Below are 15810 nucleotides of genomic sequence, written 5' to 3'. Positions count from 1 at the left end.
CCTAAAGGGCGGGTGGGTGGGAGATCCGATGAGGTGCAGGGGCGAGAAGGGGCGATCTGGAGCCTGCCGCGCTATTTTAAAGACCTCTTAGCCCCGCCCCCCCAGCTGGCCCTATTGGCCAGCCCTAAGCGCGGCAGGTAAAGGTGGAGCAGGGGGCGGACCCCGCCCCCTGCTTGCTGCGTAGAGCGGGTCCCGCCCGCAAATTCCCCCCTCTCTGAAGAGGAGGGGTCTTGCTCCAGAATGCTAGATCTGGGAGATGTGGAACTAGCATCAATACATTGCTATATATATCCCTGCATTTATACAGGTATCTACTTAAAGTTAGGCCCCAATCAGAAAGGATATGGTGTTGCCACAACTATTATGCAGTGCACTTGAGAGCATACAAATAACGGAAAGTGATGGGAGGAGGGCCCCAAATAAATATTTAAGAAGCTTACGTTTTTCTTTGCTCTGGGCTCCGTATTACCCAGTCTGCCCCTAGCCTGGACTTGCCTCTAATGTGGATTTGCTCTGTTCTTCCATAAGCAAATCTGACGAAGGGTCCAAATAGTGTGCATCCACACCTAGTGCTGTTTGAAAATTGAAAGTGCATGAAGCATGGCTCTCTAACTACCTAAATGTATTTTGATTCGGTTGTCTGTGCACTGTGCTGTGAGGGCTTTGCCTCAGGGAGGCATTACTGGTAGGTAGCGATAATTTTGCGGGGTGGGCGCTGGGCTGTGGGTGTTGCTATGGAATCTGTCAAAACGATAGGTGGAATTGCAGTGGGTCTTGATAGGGGATCTGGGCTCTGAAATCAGATCTGTTTTCTGCCTTGGGGGACATAGTTCAGCAGAATCCGTGTTTATCAGGACTGCGAGGGTGGGAGAATAGCATTTTTTGATGCCAGTTCCAGTAGTTTGATTACCACTTTCATGGCAGTTGCTTTTGCTGGGGAGATAAGTTTTCCATTATTCATACTGCTGATATATGGAGCCCAGATGTATTTGAAGGCTCTGAATTGGACTTCAAAACTTTACCATTCCTCTGTCTGTAGCATGGCTAGCTGTATGTCACCCAGTCATATTGCAGAGGAAGGATAAAGCTTTAACAAACAACAGGGGTGGGGAAGAGATGAAACCACTGACAAGTACTGTATAAGACACTTGGGTCCTCTTAGATAGAGATGAGTTTGTCAGTTCTGCTTTGGTGAATCTTTGGATTCTCACAGGATGCCGATTCAAAATATTGGAAGCGGGGGTGGGGGGGGGAAAGCAGGGCAATATATAGCACCTGCACTACCTGTGTTTTGGTACCAGAACTAATATTGTATTTCACCACAATCCCCTCTTTTTGCCAATTATTTCTTTATTGTTTTTCTAAGTTATTAACACCCCATAAATTCCTCTTGGTTCACTCCAAGCTGTCACTGTTTCAGCAACCTAGGAAGGGGGCTGGGTGTGTTTAATGCTTTGGCATTGCTGCTGCTGGTAAGTCCTTTAAAAAATACGATTCATAACTTTTTGCAAATCCTCCAGTGTCCTAGCATTATGTAGCAGGTGGAGAACAGTGCAGAGCCTTGGAGTGTCTTTTGGTACGAATTGGTTTACAAAAGAAAAATGCGGACAGCTACTAGAATCATTGGCTGCAGGCTGTATCTCTGCTTCACCAAGCAGGGGATAAAGTCCTTGGTCGTCGTGGTGCTTTTATAGATGTGCTGTGGGTGGCAGGAAATAGCTATCAGGGGCACAAAAAGGTCGATTGCCATTCAAGGTGTTTTTAAGAAAGGCGTAAAATGACAGGGAGCCTCAGCTAACATTTGGGAGGAGTTTTCGAAGCAATGGAGAGCCGAGAGGTTTAATTATATTTTTGGCGGCAGTGTTTCAGTTCTTCTAGGAGCGTTGTGGGTGGCTCTGAAAAGAGCCTTTGGGTCTGGGTATTTTGTCAGCGGCCCTGGTCCGGGCTATTGGCCTTTTGGCCTCACTACACTGCAACGGGCGCGGTGCTGGCCTTGAGGGCCACTTTGGTGCCTTTGGCGGCCTTGGTCAGGGGTTTGGGAGCAGCCTTAGCGCTGGCCGCGCTATGCAGAGCTTCGGTCTTCTTGGGCAGCAAGACGGCGTGGATGTTGGGCAAGACTCCGCCCTGCGCTATGGTCACTCCGCCCAGCAGTTTGTTCAACTCCTCGTCGTTGCGCACCGCCAGCTGCAAGTGGCGCGGGATGATGCGGCTCTTCTTGTTGTCCCTGGCTGCGTTGCCGGCCAGCTCTAGGATCTCTGCGCTGAGGTACTCGAGCACAGCGGCCAAATAAACGGGAGCTCCGCCGCCGATGCGCTCGGCGTAGTTTCCCTTGCGCAGCAGCCGATGGACTCTGCCCACGGGAAACTGCAGGCCGGCCCTGGAAGAGCGGGACTTGGCCTTGGCCCGCGCCTTGCCACCTGTCTTGCCGCGACCAGACATCTTCAAAACCTCCTGACTTCTATCTCGACCAAAGAACGAAAGGAATGCAGGTGCTTGGAGTGCTTTGAGCCTTTTATACGTTTCTTGAGCTAGCTGCGATTGGTCGAAGACATACAGGCCAATAGAAAAAAGGATTCTATTTCTAAACCAATGGGCGACGAGTGCGCGCGGGTGTGGTTCTGGGAGAGGGGAACGGAATATATTAATTGTAGAAGAAAGGACAAATATTGTCTCTCTCTGCTTTCTGTTCACCCGACCCTTCCCGTACAGTTTTCTAATGGAAATACTGATGCTCGTGGGTTGTTGTGCCCCCCCCCATACGATGTTTTGTGAGAGCTGGGGATATTTTGCAAGTTTCTCCCGCCTATACAGTTCCTAGCAGATTCCTTTGCTTCTACATTTCCAGCGCGTCGGCCAAGAAACCTGTTACGCAGTTTACGTTAGACATTCCCTGCGATACTTCGTAAAAGTGCCCTTCTGGACTCCAAGGCTAAATAGGTGCAGGCTGCGGTGGAGAAAGCAGAGGGAAGAGTTTGGATTTGGATTTGATATCCCGCTTTATCACTACCCGAAGGAGTCTCAAAGCAGCTAACAGTCTCCTTTCCCCTCCTCCCCCACAACAGACACCCTGTGAGGGGGGCGGGGCTTGACGTTTCTGTGCACTTGGGAAAAATGGCAACCAAGCGCTTCAACGGGTTGAAAGGATTAGACACATGCGAGTTCTCTCTGTACTAGGAGAGCGGAAATAATGTAAATGCTGCACAAAAGTAAAATAAAAATAAAAACATTAGGAGATCAGGATTCTGTTGAGAGTAGGGTTGAGAGATGGAGTCTTCAAAGCAGTGTGATGAGTGTGAGGCGTCCCTTTCCTGAAGCTGGAGGGAACAGGGGAGAGGGAAGGATTTGGCCTCTTTCAATGCTGGGCTTTGCCAGTACTTGAAAGCAGCAATAATCCCTCTTCCTGCTTCCTAGTGCCTTCAAAGCATGGGGTGGAGAATCATAGAATCTTAAGAGAATGAAGTGACCCCCATGGGTCATCTAGTCCAACCCCCTGCAATGCAGGAATCTCAGCTAAAGCATCCATGACAGATTGCCATCCAACAGAAGGCTGACCTTTCTGCCTACCTGCAGATCTTTTGCATGTGCCTAAGAAACTAATGGCTGGCTATTGGAGTCACTCAGAGTGTGTGGGCACTTGGACTTGTGTGGAAGGGGTGTATGTCATAGATTAGAAGATGGTTCTGTTACCAGAATCTTTAGAGAGCCCGAAATCCACTAGATGAGATAATTAGCTCTTTTGCTCAGCGTTACTCTGGATTGCTGCCAATATCTTCTCTTGCAGGTTTGCAGAAAAGTCCCACTGGCCATGGCTTGAACAATGAAGATTTCTCAAAAACTATTGAGGGCAAGCAAGCTAAGGAACAAGAGTGCCCTGCAACAGGCTCATAAACATACTTCTAGCCTTCACAAAGCCAGGCTGCGTAATCTGAGATGGGTTGATGAGCTTCTGATCTTGAAGAAAGTGCGGGTGTTTTCCCCCCATGAAGAAGTGACCCACTGTGATAGTCTGAAAAGGAAACATCCCCGTGTTTCGTACTGGAGAGCAACCGTTACCACTCCAGGGTCAAGGCTCATGGGCAGAAAAGTCTTAGTGGAGCTGTGCACCCAGTAATCGCCACCATTAAAGGAGATGGCCCAGATCCCCTCACTGGGCACATGCGATTCGGCCCCTTCTCTATTGTAAACAACCTACGTAGCTTCTTGCAGTTTCTGGAAATCTCACACAGATTAATATACACAAGCTGTTTCTGTAAATGAATGATCTTTATACAACATGTGCCTCATTGCTACAAAAGGGAACACAGGATTTAGGAAGGTGTGGGTGGTTCCCCCGCAGAGGGCACCAAGCCAAGGGGTTGAAAAAAACAATAAGGCATTATTGTGGAAATAAGAAATACTTAGTGGGTGGCATCAAATGTTATTCTTGTTCAGGGTGCCATATTACCAAAGTCCATCCCTGGACAGACCCTGGTTAGCGCGCCTGCAACCCCATGAATTGCACACCACTCACGCAGATTCGGGTGACGTGTAACAATACATTGAAAGTAATATACATAAGATACTTAAAACAATACAAAATAGTGACAGTAGCCTAAAAGATATATAATATTCCACTAGACGTTTCGTAGCACTCTTCCATTTTGCAGCTTGGTCAACTGCCCAATATTCAAAATAATAAAACTTTTCTTTTTTAAGTGGGAGGGACAGGAGATTGGGGCGTCACACAAAATACCTGGGGGTCAGGACGCTGGGCCAGGCCTAGGCAAACTCTGCCCTCCAGTTGTTTTGGGATTACAACTCCCATCATCCCTAGCTAACAGGACCAGTGGTCAGGAATGATGGGAGTTGTAGTCCCAAAACATCTGGAGGCCCGAGTTTGCCTATGCCTGTGGGCCTGGGCTAACCCCAAACAATACTCCACCTTAAACACATGTATCTTAAAACAAAATATTGGCACCAACATTGCACAATGTTAAAGTGTTCCTTTACTCACAGGCATTTCAGGGGACAGGATGGGATGGTTTTAAACATAGCCCTAGTTAATTGGTAAGACTAGTTTTGTTATTTTGCTGGAGTGGTGGTTTTTTTTTAAAAAAAAAATAATTCTTACACTATGAACATTATCTGTATGTATCATTTTTGTTCAGTATGGTACTTAAAAAAAAGCTTTTAGGTTGCCTTCAATCTTTAAAGAAAAGCAACAGAACAAACTAAAATTATCCTAACAGAAGTGCAGCATAAAAATTAGTTGAGTCAAAACGAAGGTTAAAGGATTTTTTTAAAAAAAACTTTATTAAAGTTTAAAAAAACTTTATTAAGATTAATGAAATGATTGAAAGACTGCAATGGCTACATCAAATCACAGGTTTATTAAAAGTAAAATCCTACAGTTCTACGCTAACAAACAGTACAGTTAATATAGGGGAAGACTAAGGGTCAAAAATAGACAATATTTGTTTTAGCATTCAAAATGCAGGTTTGTAAAGCTGCAAAATGCTGAGAGGAGAAGCTAATGATTACTGTATTAGAATCCCAAAAAAGGTGGTGGGGGATTTAACCCTTTCCTCCTTTGCTTTGGTCCTGAGTATAATCCCTCCTCTGAAGCTTCTATTTGCATTGGGAGGAAATCCCCCATTGGCACCACTAAGAGGGTGCAACAGTAAAGGAACATTATTTGCAATATTATAGTGCTTCTTTGCTGTACTGAATTATAAAGCAATCATCTGCAGAGTCAACCCAAAACACCTTGGTCCTTTGTTGAAGGAGAATGTGGGACAGCAGCCTGGGATGGAAACTGCAGCCTATGCAGACTTTCAAAGACAATGTGCACAGAAATGATATCCGCTGCTCTATGGGACTAACATCTGGACTCGTCTGAGCACCCAGGAAAGGCAAAGCAAAGGTCAAGGACCATGTGCTTTAGTAGCACAGCTGGAGGCAAGCTGATGGATCTACAATCCGGAAAAAGGGGAAAACTTCCTCCTCTTCAAAATCAATTGACTCGAAAATAAAGAGGCGGGTCTTATCTTCAGCATCATAAAAAGCCACAGTCCCTGCTTCGTAGTTCAACGAAACTTGGATTTGTGTTGGGCCCTCTTCTGGGTCCAAATAGGTAGGTGGTGAAGTCAGAGCTTTGAACTGATCATTGCGGCGAAAGCCCACTGCCCAGATCCCTTCATCAGGTTCAAAATTAATTTCTCTATCCCTCTCCACAGACTCTCTGGCTACGCCCACAGCCCAATGATTGACACCCTCAACATCCACTGTCCAATAATGTTTCCCTGAGCTGAATCCCCGCATTCCAAGTAGACAGCGGGCGTATTCAAACCTAATTGAACTGTAGGGGTAGTCCTGGCGTACATTTCCCCACCATACTGATTTTCCATCTGAAGACACAATATATCGGGGATGGGCTGTTTCCGGATCAAACACCACGTTTTCTGAAACACAACAGGAAGCAGAGTGGTAAAACACAGCAAACAAGACAAGCGCTTAACAGAATCCGTAACTTCCGTAAGGTAGTGCTCGCAAATTGCACATATTCTTTAGGAGGAGAGGAATGGAGAACCAAAGTAGGCCAATTCATACAATCAAATTTGCATGGCGAGGATACAGGGTGAGAGTTGCAAGCTGGAGACTGTGTGTGCAGAAACAAAGATGAAATTTACATTCGCTGCTTCACCCACTTCTGCCTCTGTCCCCACCATGGCATGTGGCCCTTGGAAGGCTGCTTAGAAGAGAATGTGGCCCTTGAGCTGGAAAATGGTTAATGTAACCCTTTCCACAACACTATTTCCCCCCTTGAGCTATTTACTTGCTGGGGTGGTGGTGGTTTAGACTTGAGTGACAGCGCAGGGACTAACTTGCTTCCTCCGCCCCTCAGCACTGCTGCCAGGGCCTCAGTCCAGTTGGATCTCCCCCTGCAGCAACTTTTATCTCAAGAGAGAAACATCAGGACATCAAATGCGGAAACTCTCCAACACCTGGCCTGTTTTCGCTCTCCGGAAATAGCAGCTTACTTCTTTTCCATTTTGATTTCACCGTGTTGGCATGAACATAGTCTAGGAGTAGAAAAGAGAATAGGGTAAAACGTCCACTGTAAGGCTAACAAAAGAGACCTTGCAGCCTGCTTAATCATGCACCAATAAATTTTGTTGCTAATTAAACTACAGTCATACCTCTAGCTATGTATGCTTCAGGTTGTGTACAACATGGGGTACGTACGCGCCGAACCCGAAAGTAACTGAACGGGTTACTCCCGGGTTCGGCGATTCGCGCATGCGCAGACACGCCAAATGAAGTCACGTGTGTGCGCAGAAGCGCCAAATCGCGTGGGGAGCATGCACAGATTCGGCACTTCAGGGTAAGTACTGCTCTGGATGCATACCGGGCTGTACAAGAATCATTCACAATAATTATTGACTAATGCATGAATCATGTTCTTAAGGCTAACTGTCAGATGAACAACTGTTGTTTCTTTGCCTCCTTTCCAGGGGGCAGGAGAGGCATGGCATGCATTTGTTTAATTCGCCCCATTTGACGACCCAGTGTTGTTAGACCTGCAAACTTATCATCAAAAACTATCATCAACGGTCAGGGAAAGACCCCTAGGCTCTGGCAAAAGAAAAAGAGGAGCCATAAATGAGGACAAGAGTTACGCTCAGGGCAAGAATGTACGTTACTCGTATGTAGGTCATTGGGTTAACTGCCCAAAGGTAGTAGTAAAGCAGGCAGTTTGTCATGGGATGGGCCAAGCGAGGGGACAGTCTCATTTTGTTGAATAGCTTGGAACTCGGGGATGGGACACCTGGAGCCTTCCGGAAGTTGCTAGATTCCCATCACCACTGGCCACCCAAATATTTATCCCCATGCTCTCCCAATTTCCCTCCGTCTGAAAGCAGGCACCTGCGGCTCAGAAGCAGTGCCCAACCATGCCAGCCACTGGGGCCTGGCTTTCATATCCCACGGAAGGTTCTAGACCAGGCACCCCCAAACTGCGGCCCTCCAGATGTTTTGGGACTACAACTCCCATCATCCCTAGCTAACAGGACCAGTGGTCAGGGATGATGGGAATTGTAGTCCCAAAACAGCTGGAGGGGCGAGTTCAGGGATGCCTGATCTAGACCAAATGCTTCTCTCCCATTCCGGGATGGATGCAAACTCACCTGCTCTCAGACTGGCCGGTTTTGGATGTTCTGGGGAGAGAAAGGTGAAAGGGAAACTCAGACAAAGTTTCAGATACCATATATGTTAAAAGAGTTCACTACTGTATATACCGGTGTGTGTGAATGCTCTTCATTTTTGGAGGGAGAAACCAGAAAAGCTGCAATATTTAACCGCGGTCCCAATCATGCAGGTAAGATTTTAGCTAGTCATGCTGGGAGTTAAGGGGATACTTGTTTAATATTTACTGCTTCGTTCCCTATGACGGAAAGCAGTCTCGGAAAGAAAGTTTGAGTCTCCCAATACTGAGTAGTAGCTTTGGTTAAGCTGTCTTGTTATTGTGACTCACTACTCTGAATAACTCTACAGACTTTTTATACGGATCTGCTCTAATTACTTGAGGGTTAACCACAAACACATATCAAGACCTGGCTTTGTGAACTGCCAATGTTGACTCCCATATATATAACTCTGCAGTGTCCCTTTTGAGCCTGAGCCTGACTGTCTCATGTCATTGTTATTATCCTAGGTAAAACATAATCTGTTACCTGAAAGCTGACGCTGCACCAGCTGTAGTTTTTCATTAAGCAACTCAACTTTCTTATTCAGATCAGCTTTGGGTTTCCCAGATATTTCTATGTTGCATCTGGAAAGAACATATGACTTAAAATAAAGCATTGCCCTGTATTGCTCCCCGATTCCTTTCCTGTTGAATGAACTAGCAATTGCTTCACTTTCATGGCATAATCTAGGGGTGCCCAAACTTTTTTCAAAGAGGGCCAGATTTGCTGAAGGCCGACCAAAAATTAAAGTTGTTGAGCTTTTTTTTAAAAAAAATTGCCGCAAGACATATACTACCACGGGGGCCGAATTAGGCCCCCAAAATAGACCTTGGGCAAACCTGGCATAATCAGCTGCCCGAGATGGCGGCCTCGATCTGCCTAATGGCAGGACTGTCCCAATCTTCCAAATAGCTCAGTTGGTTAGAGCATGGTGCTGATAACCTCAAGGTTGTCAGTTCAATCCCCATATGACACAGTTGCATATTCCTGCATTGCAAGGGGTGGATCCTTTCCAACTCTACAATTCTACGATTCTGTAAACAGGGTCTTACCTGCTCAGCAAGGGATCCATATCCTGGGGAAAAAGATAAATCGATCAGATCCACTTTTCAAAGTTCATTACAGTTCATTAAGTACTAACTCTTAATGCATTTTGCACATTTACAGCCCACCTTCCTTTCAAGACGGAACAATGAAAACGGGACAGACCATCAACACTATAGGAAAAAAAGAAGAGCAATATTATGGGTTGTATTCAAATAGTCTACCAAGAGTAGACCCATTGAAATTAACGAACAAGTTGACCATGTTCATGAGCTCCAGTGGGTCTACTCTGAGTAGGATTTAGCACGGACTACCACCCTATGGCTCCTCCAGTGTCAAAAAGGGGGGTGAGGGGAAGAGAACAAGATTCAAAAACATGAAAGTCTCTCTCTCTCTTTTGCATTATCGCTATCAGTTTCTGCTTCTTCGTATTTGCCATCAAATTTATCATGGGCTTCTAAAAAAATGAAGGTTAGACTGGACTGAAACAAATCTGCTGTACCCTTTTCACATATCATAGTCCAACAATTTTTTAAAATTTTTCCCCATTTTTTGTTTGTTTGTTGGGGAGGGGAACAACAACAAAAAAGGCTTCGGGAGAGGAATGTCCACCCACCCCTAATTTCCCTGGGCTTTCACATCTACTAGTACGATCCTACCTGCAGGAGTTCAAAGGCAGACTTCAGGCACTTCTCCTCTACCTCTTTAATCAGTTTGGCGAGATGAGAGCTGCGCTCTGAGAATTCACTGGCTATTTTGTCGATTGACTGCATGAGCTCTGCACAGTTTCCCACAACTTGTAGTTCCCAGTTTCCCGCAACTTGATCCCTGATGCTTCCCAGACGATTCTGCAAAGAGCAGAGGACAAGAGAGACCAAATTGAGTGTGCTGTTGTGATTCCATCCCCGGGGGGCAGTTGTGCTTAATTTCACCAGGGCTTAATTCACTCCACCATAACAAGTAGGAGGTGTAACCTAATGCAAAGGTCCAGAGAAGAACATTACTTCCTCCTGTTTTTCAATCCACATATTTCCAACGTTGTCCCACTATCTTATCTGATACCTTCAGTTAAGCTATACTAGTAATAATAAAGGTAAAGGTAATAAAGGTAAAAAGTGGAAGGGCGTGTGGATCCAGAATTGGCCTCCACAGTCACTTACGGACCCATTGTTAAAACCGTGTTTATGGAAGACAATCTTACTTGGATACGAGTGATCGCCAAAGAAGAAGAAAAAGAAGACTAGTAATAATCCTATATAATAATGTGCAAGTGTCTCTGCGTCCAGATTCCCTGTTTCCCTGTGTCCGCGCTACTGCGCATGTGCCCCACGGACACAGGGATTGGACGCAGAGACAATATCTCGGTCGCCACGCCCAGGACACTCTCATGCGGTGCCGGAGGCTGTGCTAGCGGGCCGCTCCAACGCCGGCCTCCATGGGCGCCTAGAGGATCCCCGCCCCCTGCCGCCACTGTCCCGGCTTTGGCCCCGAGACAGCCATGGGCGCCCCCAGAGCCACCTTCGTCACCAGCCTCCGTTGTTCTGGCGAAGGAAGGAGGCGGAGGCGGTAGCAGCAGCAGCGGGAGCAGCCCGGCCCGAGCGTGCCTCACCTTCCCTCTGCCCGTCCTGAGCTCCTCGCCCTCAGGGGGCCGGCGTCCATGGGCGCCTAGAGGATGTGGAGCAGCGACGGAGGAGCCCGTGAGAGGAGCGGCGAGGCCGCGGCCTTCCCTCCCTCTCTGCGCTCGGCCACGGGGCACAACACGAGAGCGAGCACAGAGAGAGAGGTAAGGCCACATATCTTCTAGCGCCTGAAACACACTAGTAATAATAATAAAAAAAATTATATCCCGCCCATCTGGCTGGGTTTCCCTAGACACTCTGGCCATAGCTGCCAAGTTTTCCCTTTTCTCGCGAGGAAGCCTATTCAGCATATGGGAAAATCCCTTAACAAAAGGGATAACTTAGCAGCTATGACTCTGGCCGGCTCCCAATCGAATATTAAAAACACAATACCTAGGAGGTGTCAACTCCTAGGGGTTTTCACCCCCCAAGAAAGGATTTCAGGGGGCTGCCCCCACCCCAAAGTTGATGGGCATTGCCATTCAAATGTGTGTGTGTGTACTGCGTCATGTGATCAATTATGCAGGGCGAGGCTTACCTGTCCCCCCTCCAATGTTTTGTTCAAGTTGGCACCCCCACCAGTGAAAGGTCTTTAGCTACACATTTTGCTCCAGAAATCTATAATGTAACCATATTCACTACTGAAATCCTGTGTTCATCCATCTCTATATCTTAAATGTTACGAAAGCATTTTGTAGGTGCCTTGATTCACTTCAGCTTATGTTGTACAGACCTATCTGCATTTAGCTGTGATTTGCTGTTAGTCCCATGCATCCATTGCCCATATAACCTTGAACATTTTTTATTTTCCCTTAGCCGCACAATGATTTATCAACTATACGCCTATATGAATATACACAGGTTATTTTAGTCATTTTAGTCCCATGAGAGCACACAGATATCCAGGGCTCCTGAACTTGATGCCCTCCACATGTTTGGGATGGCAACTTCCTGTGAATCTCAGATGAAGATCGGTTTATACATTTAAAAAACAACAACAACAACACCTACTCCTCTAACTGGCCTGAGAGGAGCTGCAGTCCAGAATAATAATACTACCTTTATTGTCAATGTACAACCTGTGTACAATAAAATTAAGTGAGCACAAAAAGGAGGCAGCTACGTTCAGTGGATGGCAAACCAGGAGCCTGCCTACCTTCATTTCCTGAATTTCTCTCTGACTGCACACTTCAATCCCCTTCAAAATTTCATCTCTCTCCTCCTTCAAGGTTGTTAGGCAACTTTGGAGCTGATCCTTAAAGATAAAAATTGGCATTCAGCGCTTATACCATTAATTAAAAGATTTAGAAACCACTCTTTCACTAAAGAGCTCTCACAGTAGTATACAAGTAAAACTGTAAATAAAATCCTGGGGATGGTGGCACCTGAAGACCAGCATTATCTGGAGCAGACATAAGCAAACTCGGCACTCCAGATGTTTTGGGACTACAACTCCCTCCCCCCCCCCATGTTTTTAATTAATTTTATAAACATCTATTAGAAACAAAACACTACATCCACAAATACAAAACAGGAAAAAACAGAAACAAATAAACAACAACAACAAAAATGCAAAATTTCATAAACTTAACCTCTTTTCTAATCATTTTAAGGTGACATCCTCAAGCCACCCTTACTGCGATTCACTGCAAATCCTCTTTAGCAATTTCTATTTCTTAATCTATTATCATATTTTCTATCTATACTTATTTTTAATTCTAAACCATTATCTATCATTTTATCATATTTTCCTTGATCCTAAAAGAAATTCCTAAACTACAGCATTATATGTATTTTGAGATCCCTTTCATACTAATTAATATTACAATACTTCTTCAAATAAACTTTAAAACTCTTCCAATCTTCTTCCACCTACAATTCCCATCATCCCTGACCAATGGTCCTGTTAGCTCGGAATGATGGGAGTTGTAGTCCCAAAAACATCTGGAAGGCCGAGTTTGCCTATGCCTGATCAGGAGGGTCACCCTTTCCCCAACCCCTTCGTGCTCCAAATTCTCCCCAAACGAAGGGCGATATCGCTTACGGTACCTTAGCATCCTGGGAAGCCTCGTTGATGGGGAGGGTGGCGTGCGCTTTGTGCGCCCGGGATTCCCTGCAGACCAGGCAGATGAAGGCGCGGTCCTCTTGGCAGAAGAGCCGGAGGGCTTCGTAGTGCTTCCCGCACAACTTCGGCGCTTTCTTCTTGGACTCCCCTTGGGCTAGGCTTAGGCGCTGCTGGCGGAGGCGCTGTATCGCTTCGGCCATATTCGCCAAGTGCCTGTTGGGCCGGAGGTTGCCCCGGGGAAAAGCTATCCTGCACTGGGGGCAAGAGGAGAGGTCGCGGCCCGGCCCCTCCGGGCACTGGGCGATGCAGGGTCGGCAAAAGCTGTGCCCGCAGTCGATGATCATCACCGGGTCGCGGAAGTAATCCAAGCAGATGGAGCAAGTCGCTTCGTCCTGGAGAGTTATGGAGGGGTCTCCGGCAGCGGCCATGGGTGTGCCTCCTTGCGCGCAAAATGCGCGGTCTGGGCAACGCGGGAGAAAGAGAGTCCCGCCCCGCAGCGGCAGAGGTAAATATGGGGTCCAAAGACGGAGGATCCCTACTGTCTTCGCAGCCTGGATCCCTGCAAACCGAGGAGAAACGGAAAGGAGGACACGGGCGAAAGCGTAGACGCGGCACAACACCGAGACGAGCAAGACGCCAATCGGTCTGAAGGGGGCGTGGCGCTGAAGAGAATTGGGGCGAGGGGACAAAAAAAACAGAATACAGTAATGCACTTTTCAGGAAACGACTCACACCCATGAAGATATGCTAATGGTAGTGCTTAAATGCCCTTTGATTGCACCACTTGTCTTTCTTACATTTGCAAGGTGGCATGTATCCGCCCTTCATCCGAAGATTTTACAATATAAAACCATGGGCGTGGGGGGAAATAGCATAGTAACGACTAAACGCAATGACCCGCCCACCCAAAGTTTGAAAGGTCAAAGGTTGTATTTGTATTTATTGTTTAGCAGAGGACATGCCAGTTATTAAACTGGTAAGAGCAGATCCTACGTTTGATCTTGGCCAAAAAGCAGAAAATCTTCTCCCTTTAACCCTCACAACAATGGCAACACTCTGCCACGTGGGGATGGGAACCCAACCGTGTCCAAATTTTAAGAAGTGGTACCTGTGTTTGCCTTTTTCCTGCTCTCTGCTTCCTCTTTCTTAATCAGTTTGGGATCCAGTTGACTAGAGGACCAGGAGTGATGGGTGTCTGGGATCTTGTTAGGATATGTTTTATTTATATACTGCTTTTCACCCCCAAAACTCCCAAAAGTAGTGAACAACATTAAAACATGCTAATACAAAAGAAATATACTGTTTTGAATTGGGGGAGGGAGGAGCAGACTCCCCATAATTCCTTGATTTAGGAAAAGTTTATCAGGGGTGTCCAAACTTTTTCAAAGAGAGCCAGATTTGATGAAGTGAACGTGTGATGGCTGACCAAAGTTGTTGACCTTTTTTTAGGATTGAAGTTGAGCTCTCTTTTTTAGGATTTTACCCCAGGAAATAAACTGCCACAGGGGCTGGATTAGGCCAGTGAGCTGGATTAGACCCCCGAAACGGACTTGGGACATGTCTGGTTAAAATTATCACGATTTGATTAAACATTGTGAAATACATGGAGGAGACCGTCTGGATTTAATTATGCTAATGAGCTATTAAGTAAAGGTAAAGGGACCCCTGACCATGAGGTCCAGTCATGACCAACTCTGGGGTTGCGGCGCTCATCTCGTGTTATTGGCCGAGGGAGCCGGCGTACAGCTTCCAGGTCATGTGGCCAGCATGACAAAGCTGCTTCTGGCGAACCAGAGCAGCACACGGAAACGCCATTTACCTTCCCGCTGTAGCGGTACCTATTTATCTACTTACACTTTGACGTGCTTTCGAACTGCTAGGTTGGAAGGAGCAGGGACCGAGCAACCTGCAGATTTAAACCTCCGCCCTTCTGATTGGCAAGCCCTAGGCTCTGGCTAATGGGCCATTAGCGCTAATGTGCCATTTGCAGGGGACAAAGGGATGTTTCATCTGATCTTTGCTCTCTTATAGTGTGAAATGCTCTGGCAGCTTTTAGCCTGGAGCAGTTTGAACTGAAGGGATCTGATAGATTATTTTAGTTTTAGTTACAGGTAGGTAGCCGTGTTGGTCTGAGTCGAAACAAAATTAAATTACAAAATTAAAAAATTCCTTCAGTAGCACCTTAAAGACCAACTAAGTTTTTATTTTGGTATGAGCTTTCGTGTGTGTGTGCGTGTGCATGCACACGAAAGCTCATACCAAAATAAAAACTTAGTTGGTCTTTAAGGTGCTACTGAAGGAATTTTTTATTATGATTTTAGTTAGTAACCATTACGCTCAAGAATGACAGTAAAGGACTTCTTTCTGTATTGAATTGTTTCCTGTGATTTATTACTTCTGTCTGTATTGAATTGTCTGTCTGACCAAACTGTGGGAGGCAGTGGAAGACAGGAGTGCCTGGCGTGCTCTGGTCCATGGGGTCACGAAGAGTCAGACATGACTAAACAACAACTGTATTAAATTGTTTCCTGTGATTTATTTTTACACTCCTTCGCCAGACATGGGACTCCTATGCTACCGGTATTGGAAGCTGTGTGATACTCTGGTACAAAGGGGCCTGATACTTGGAAACCTGGTACTGAACCCAAGGGAATAGGAGTTTTGGTTGGCTAGGGAAACAGGTCTTTGGGGCTCTGACAATCCCCAACAGGTTCTGATTGAACCCAACACAGACGATTCAGGTTACAGACTCCGCTAACTCAGAAGTAGTACCTCGGGTTCAGAACTTTGCTTCAGAATGAGAACAGAAATTGCGCGGCGGCAGCGGGAGGCCCCATTAGCTAAAGTGGTACCTCAG

At 46.3% G+C, this 15810-nt stretch overlaps 2 protein-coding genes and 1 pseudogene across 2 annotated transcripts; all 3 read right to left on the bottom strand.

Moving 5' to 3' along the window:
- Positions 1-1965: 1965 nt before the first annotated feature.
- LOC118080945 (histone H2A-like) lies at positions 1966-2549 on the bottom strand. The gene has a single exon (XM_035106998.2). It carries the CDS (start codon positions 2437-2439, stop codon positions 1966-1968), a length of 474 nt encoding a protein of 157 aa, XP_034962889.1. The 5' UTR covers positions 2440-2549.
- A 2801-nt stretch (positions 2550-5350) lies between these two features.
- On the bottom strand, positions 5351-14639 carry LOC118080939 (E3 ubiquitin-protein ligase TRIM39-like). Its single transcript, XM_035106987.3, has 8 exons — positions 12938-14639; positions 12045-12143; positions 9929-10117; positions 9278-9300; positions 8712-8809; positions 8166-8195; positions 7020-7061; positions 5351-6440 (listed from the first exon to the last, which is right to left on the bottom strand). The coding sequence occupies exons 1-8, from the start codon at positions 13379-13381 to the stop codon at positions 5920-5922; spliced, it is 1446 nt and encodes a 481-aa protein (XP_034962878.2). The 5' UTR covers positions 13382-14639; the 3' UTR covers positions 5351-5919.
- LOC118081619 (U2 spliceosomal RNA) lies at positions 13868-13976 on the bottom strand (annotated as a pseudogene).
- Positions 14640-15810: the final 1171 nt, after the last annotated feature.

This window comes from Zootoca vivipara, chromosome 2 (genome assembly GCF_965207765.1).
Source record: "Zootoca vivipara chromosome 2, rZooViv2.hap1.1, whole genome shotgun sequence".
In the NCBI taxonomy this organism is placed as follows: Eukaryota; Metazoa; Chordata; class Lepidosauria; order Squamata; family Lacertidae; genus Zootoca; species Zootoca vivipara.
The sequence above is the reverse complement of the archived record's forward strand: the minus strand, read 5'-3'. Positions and strand labels throughout refer to the sequence as shown.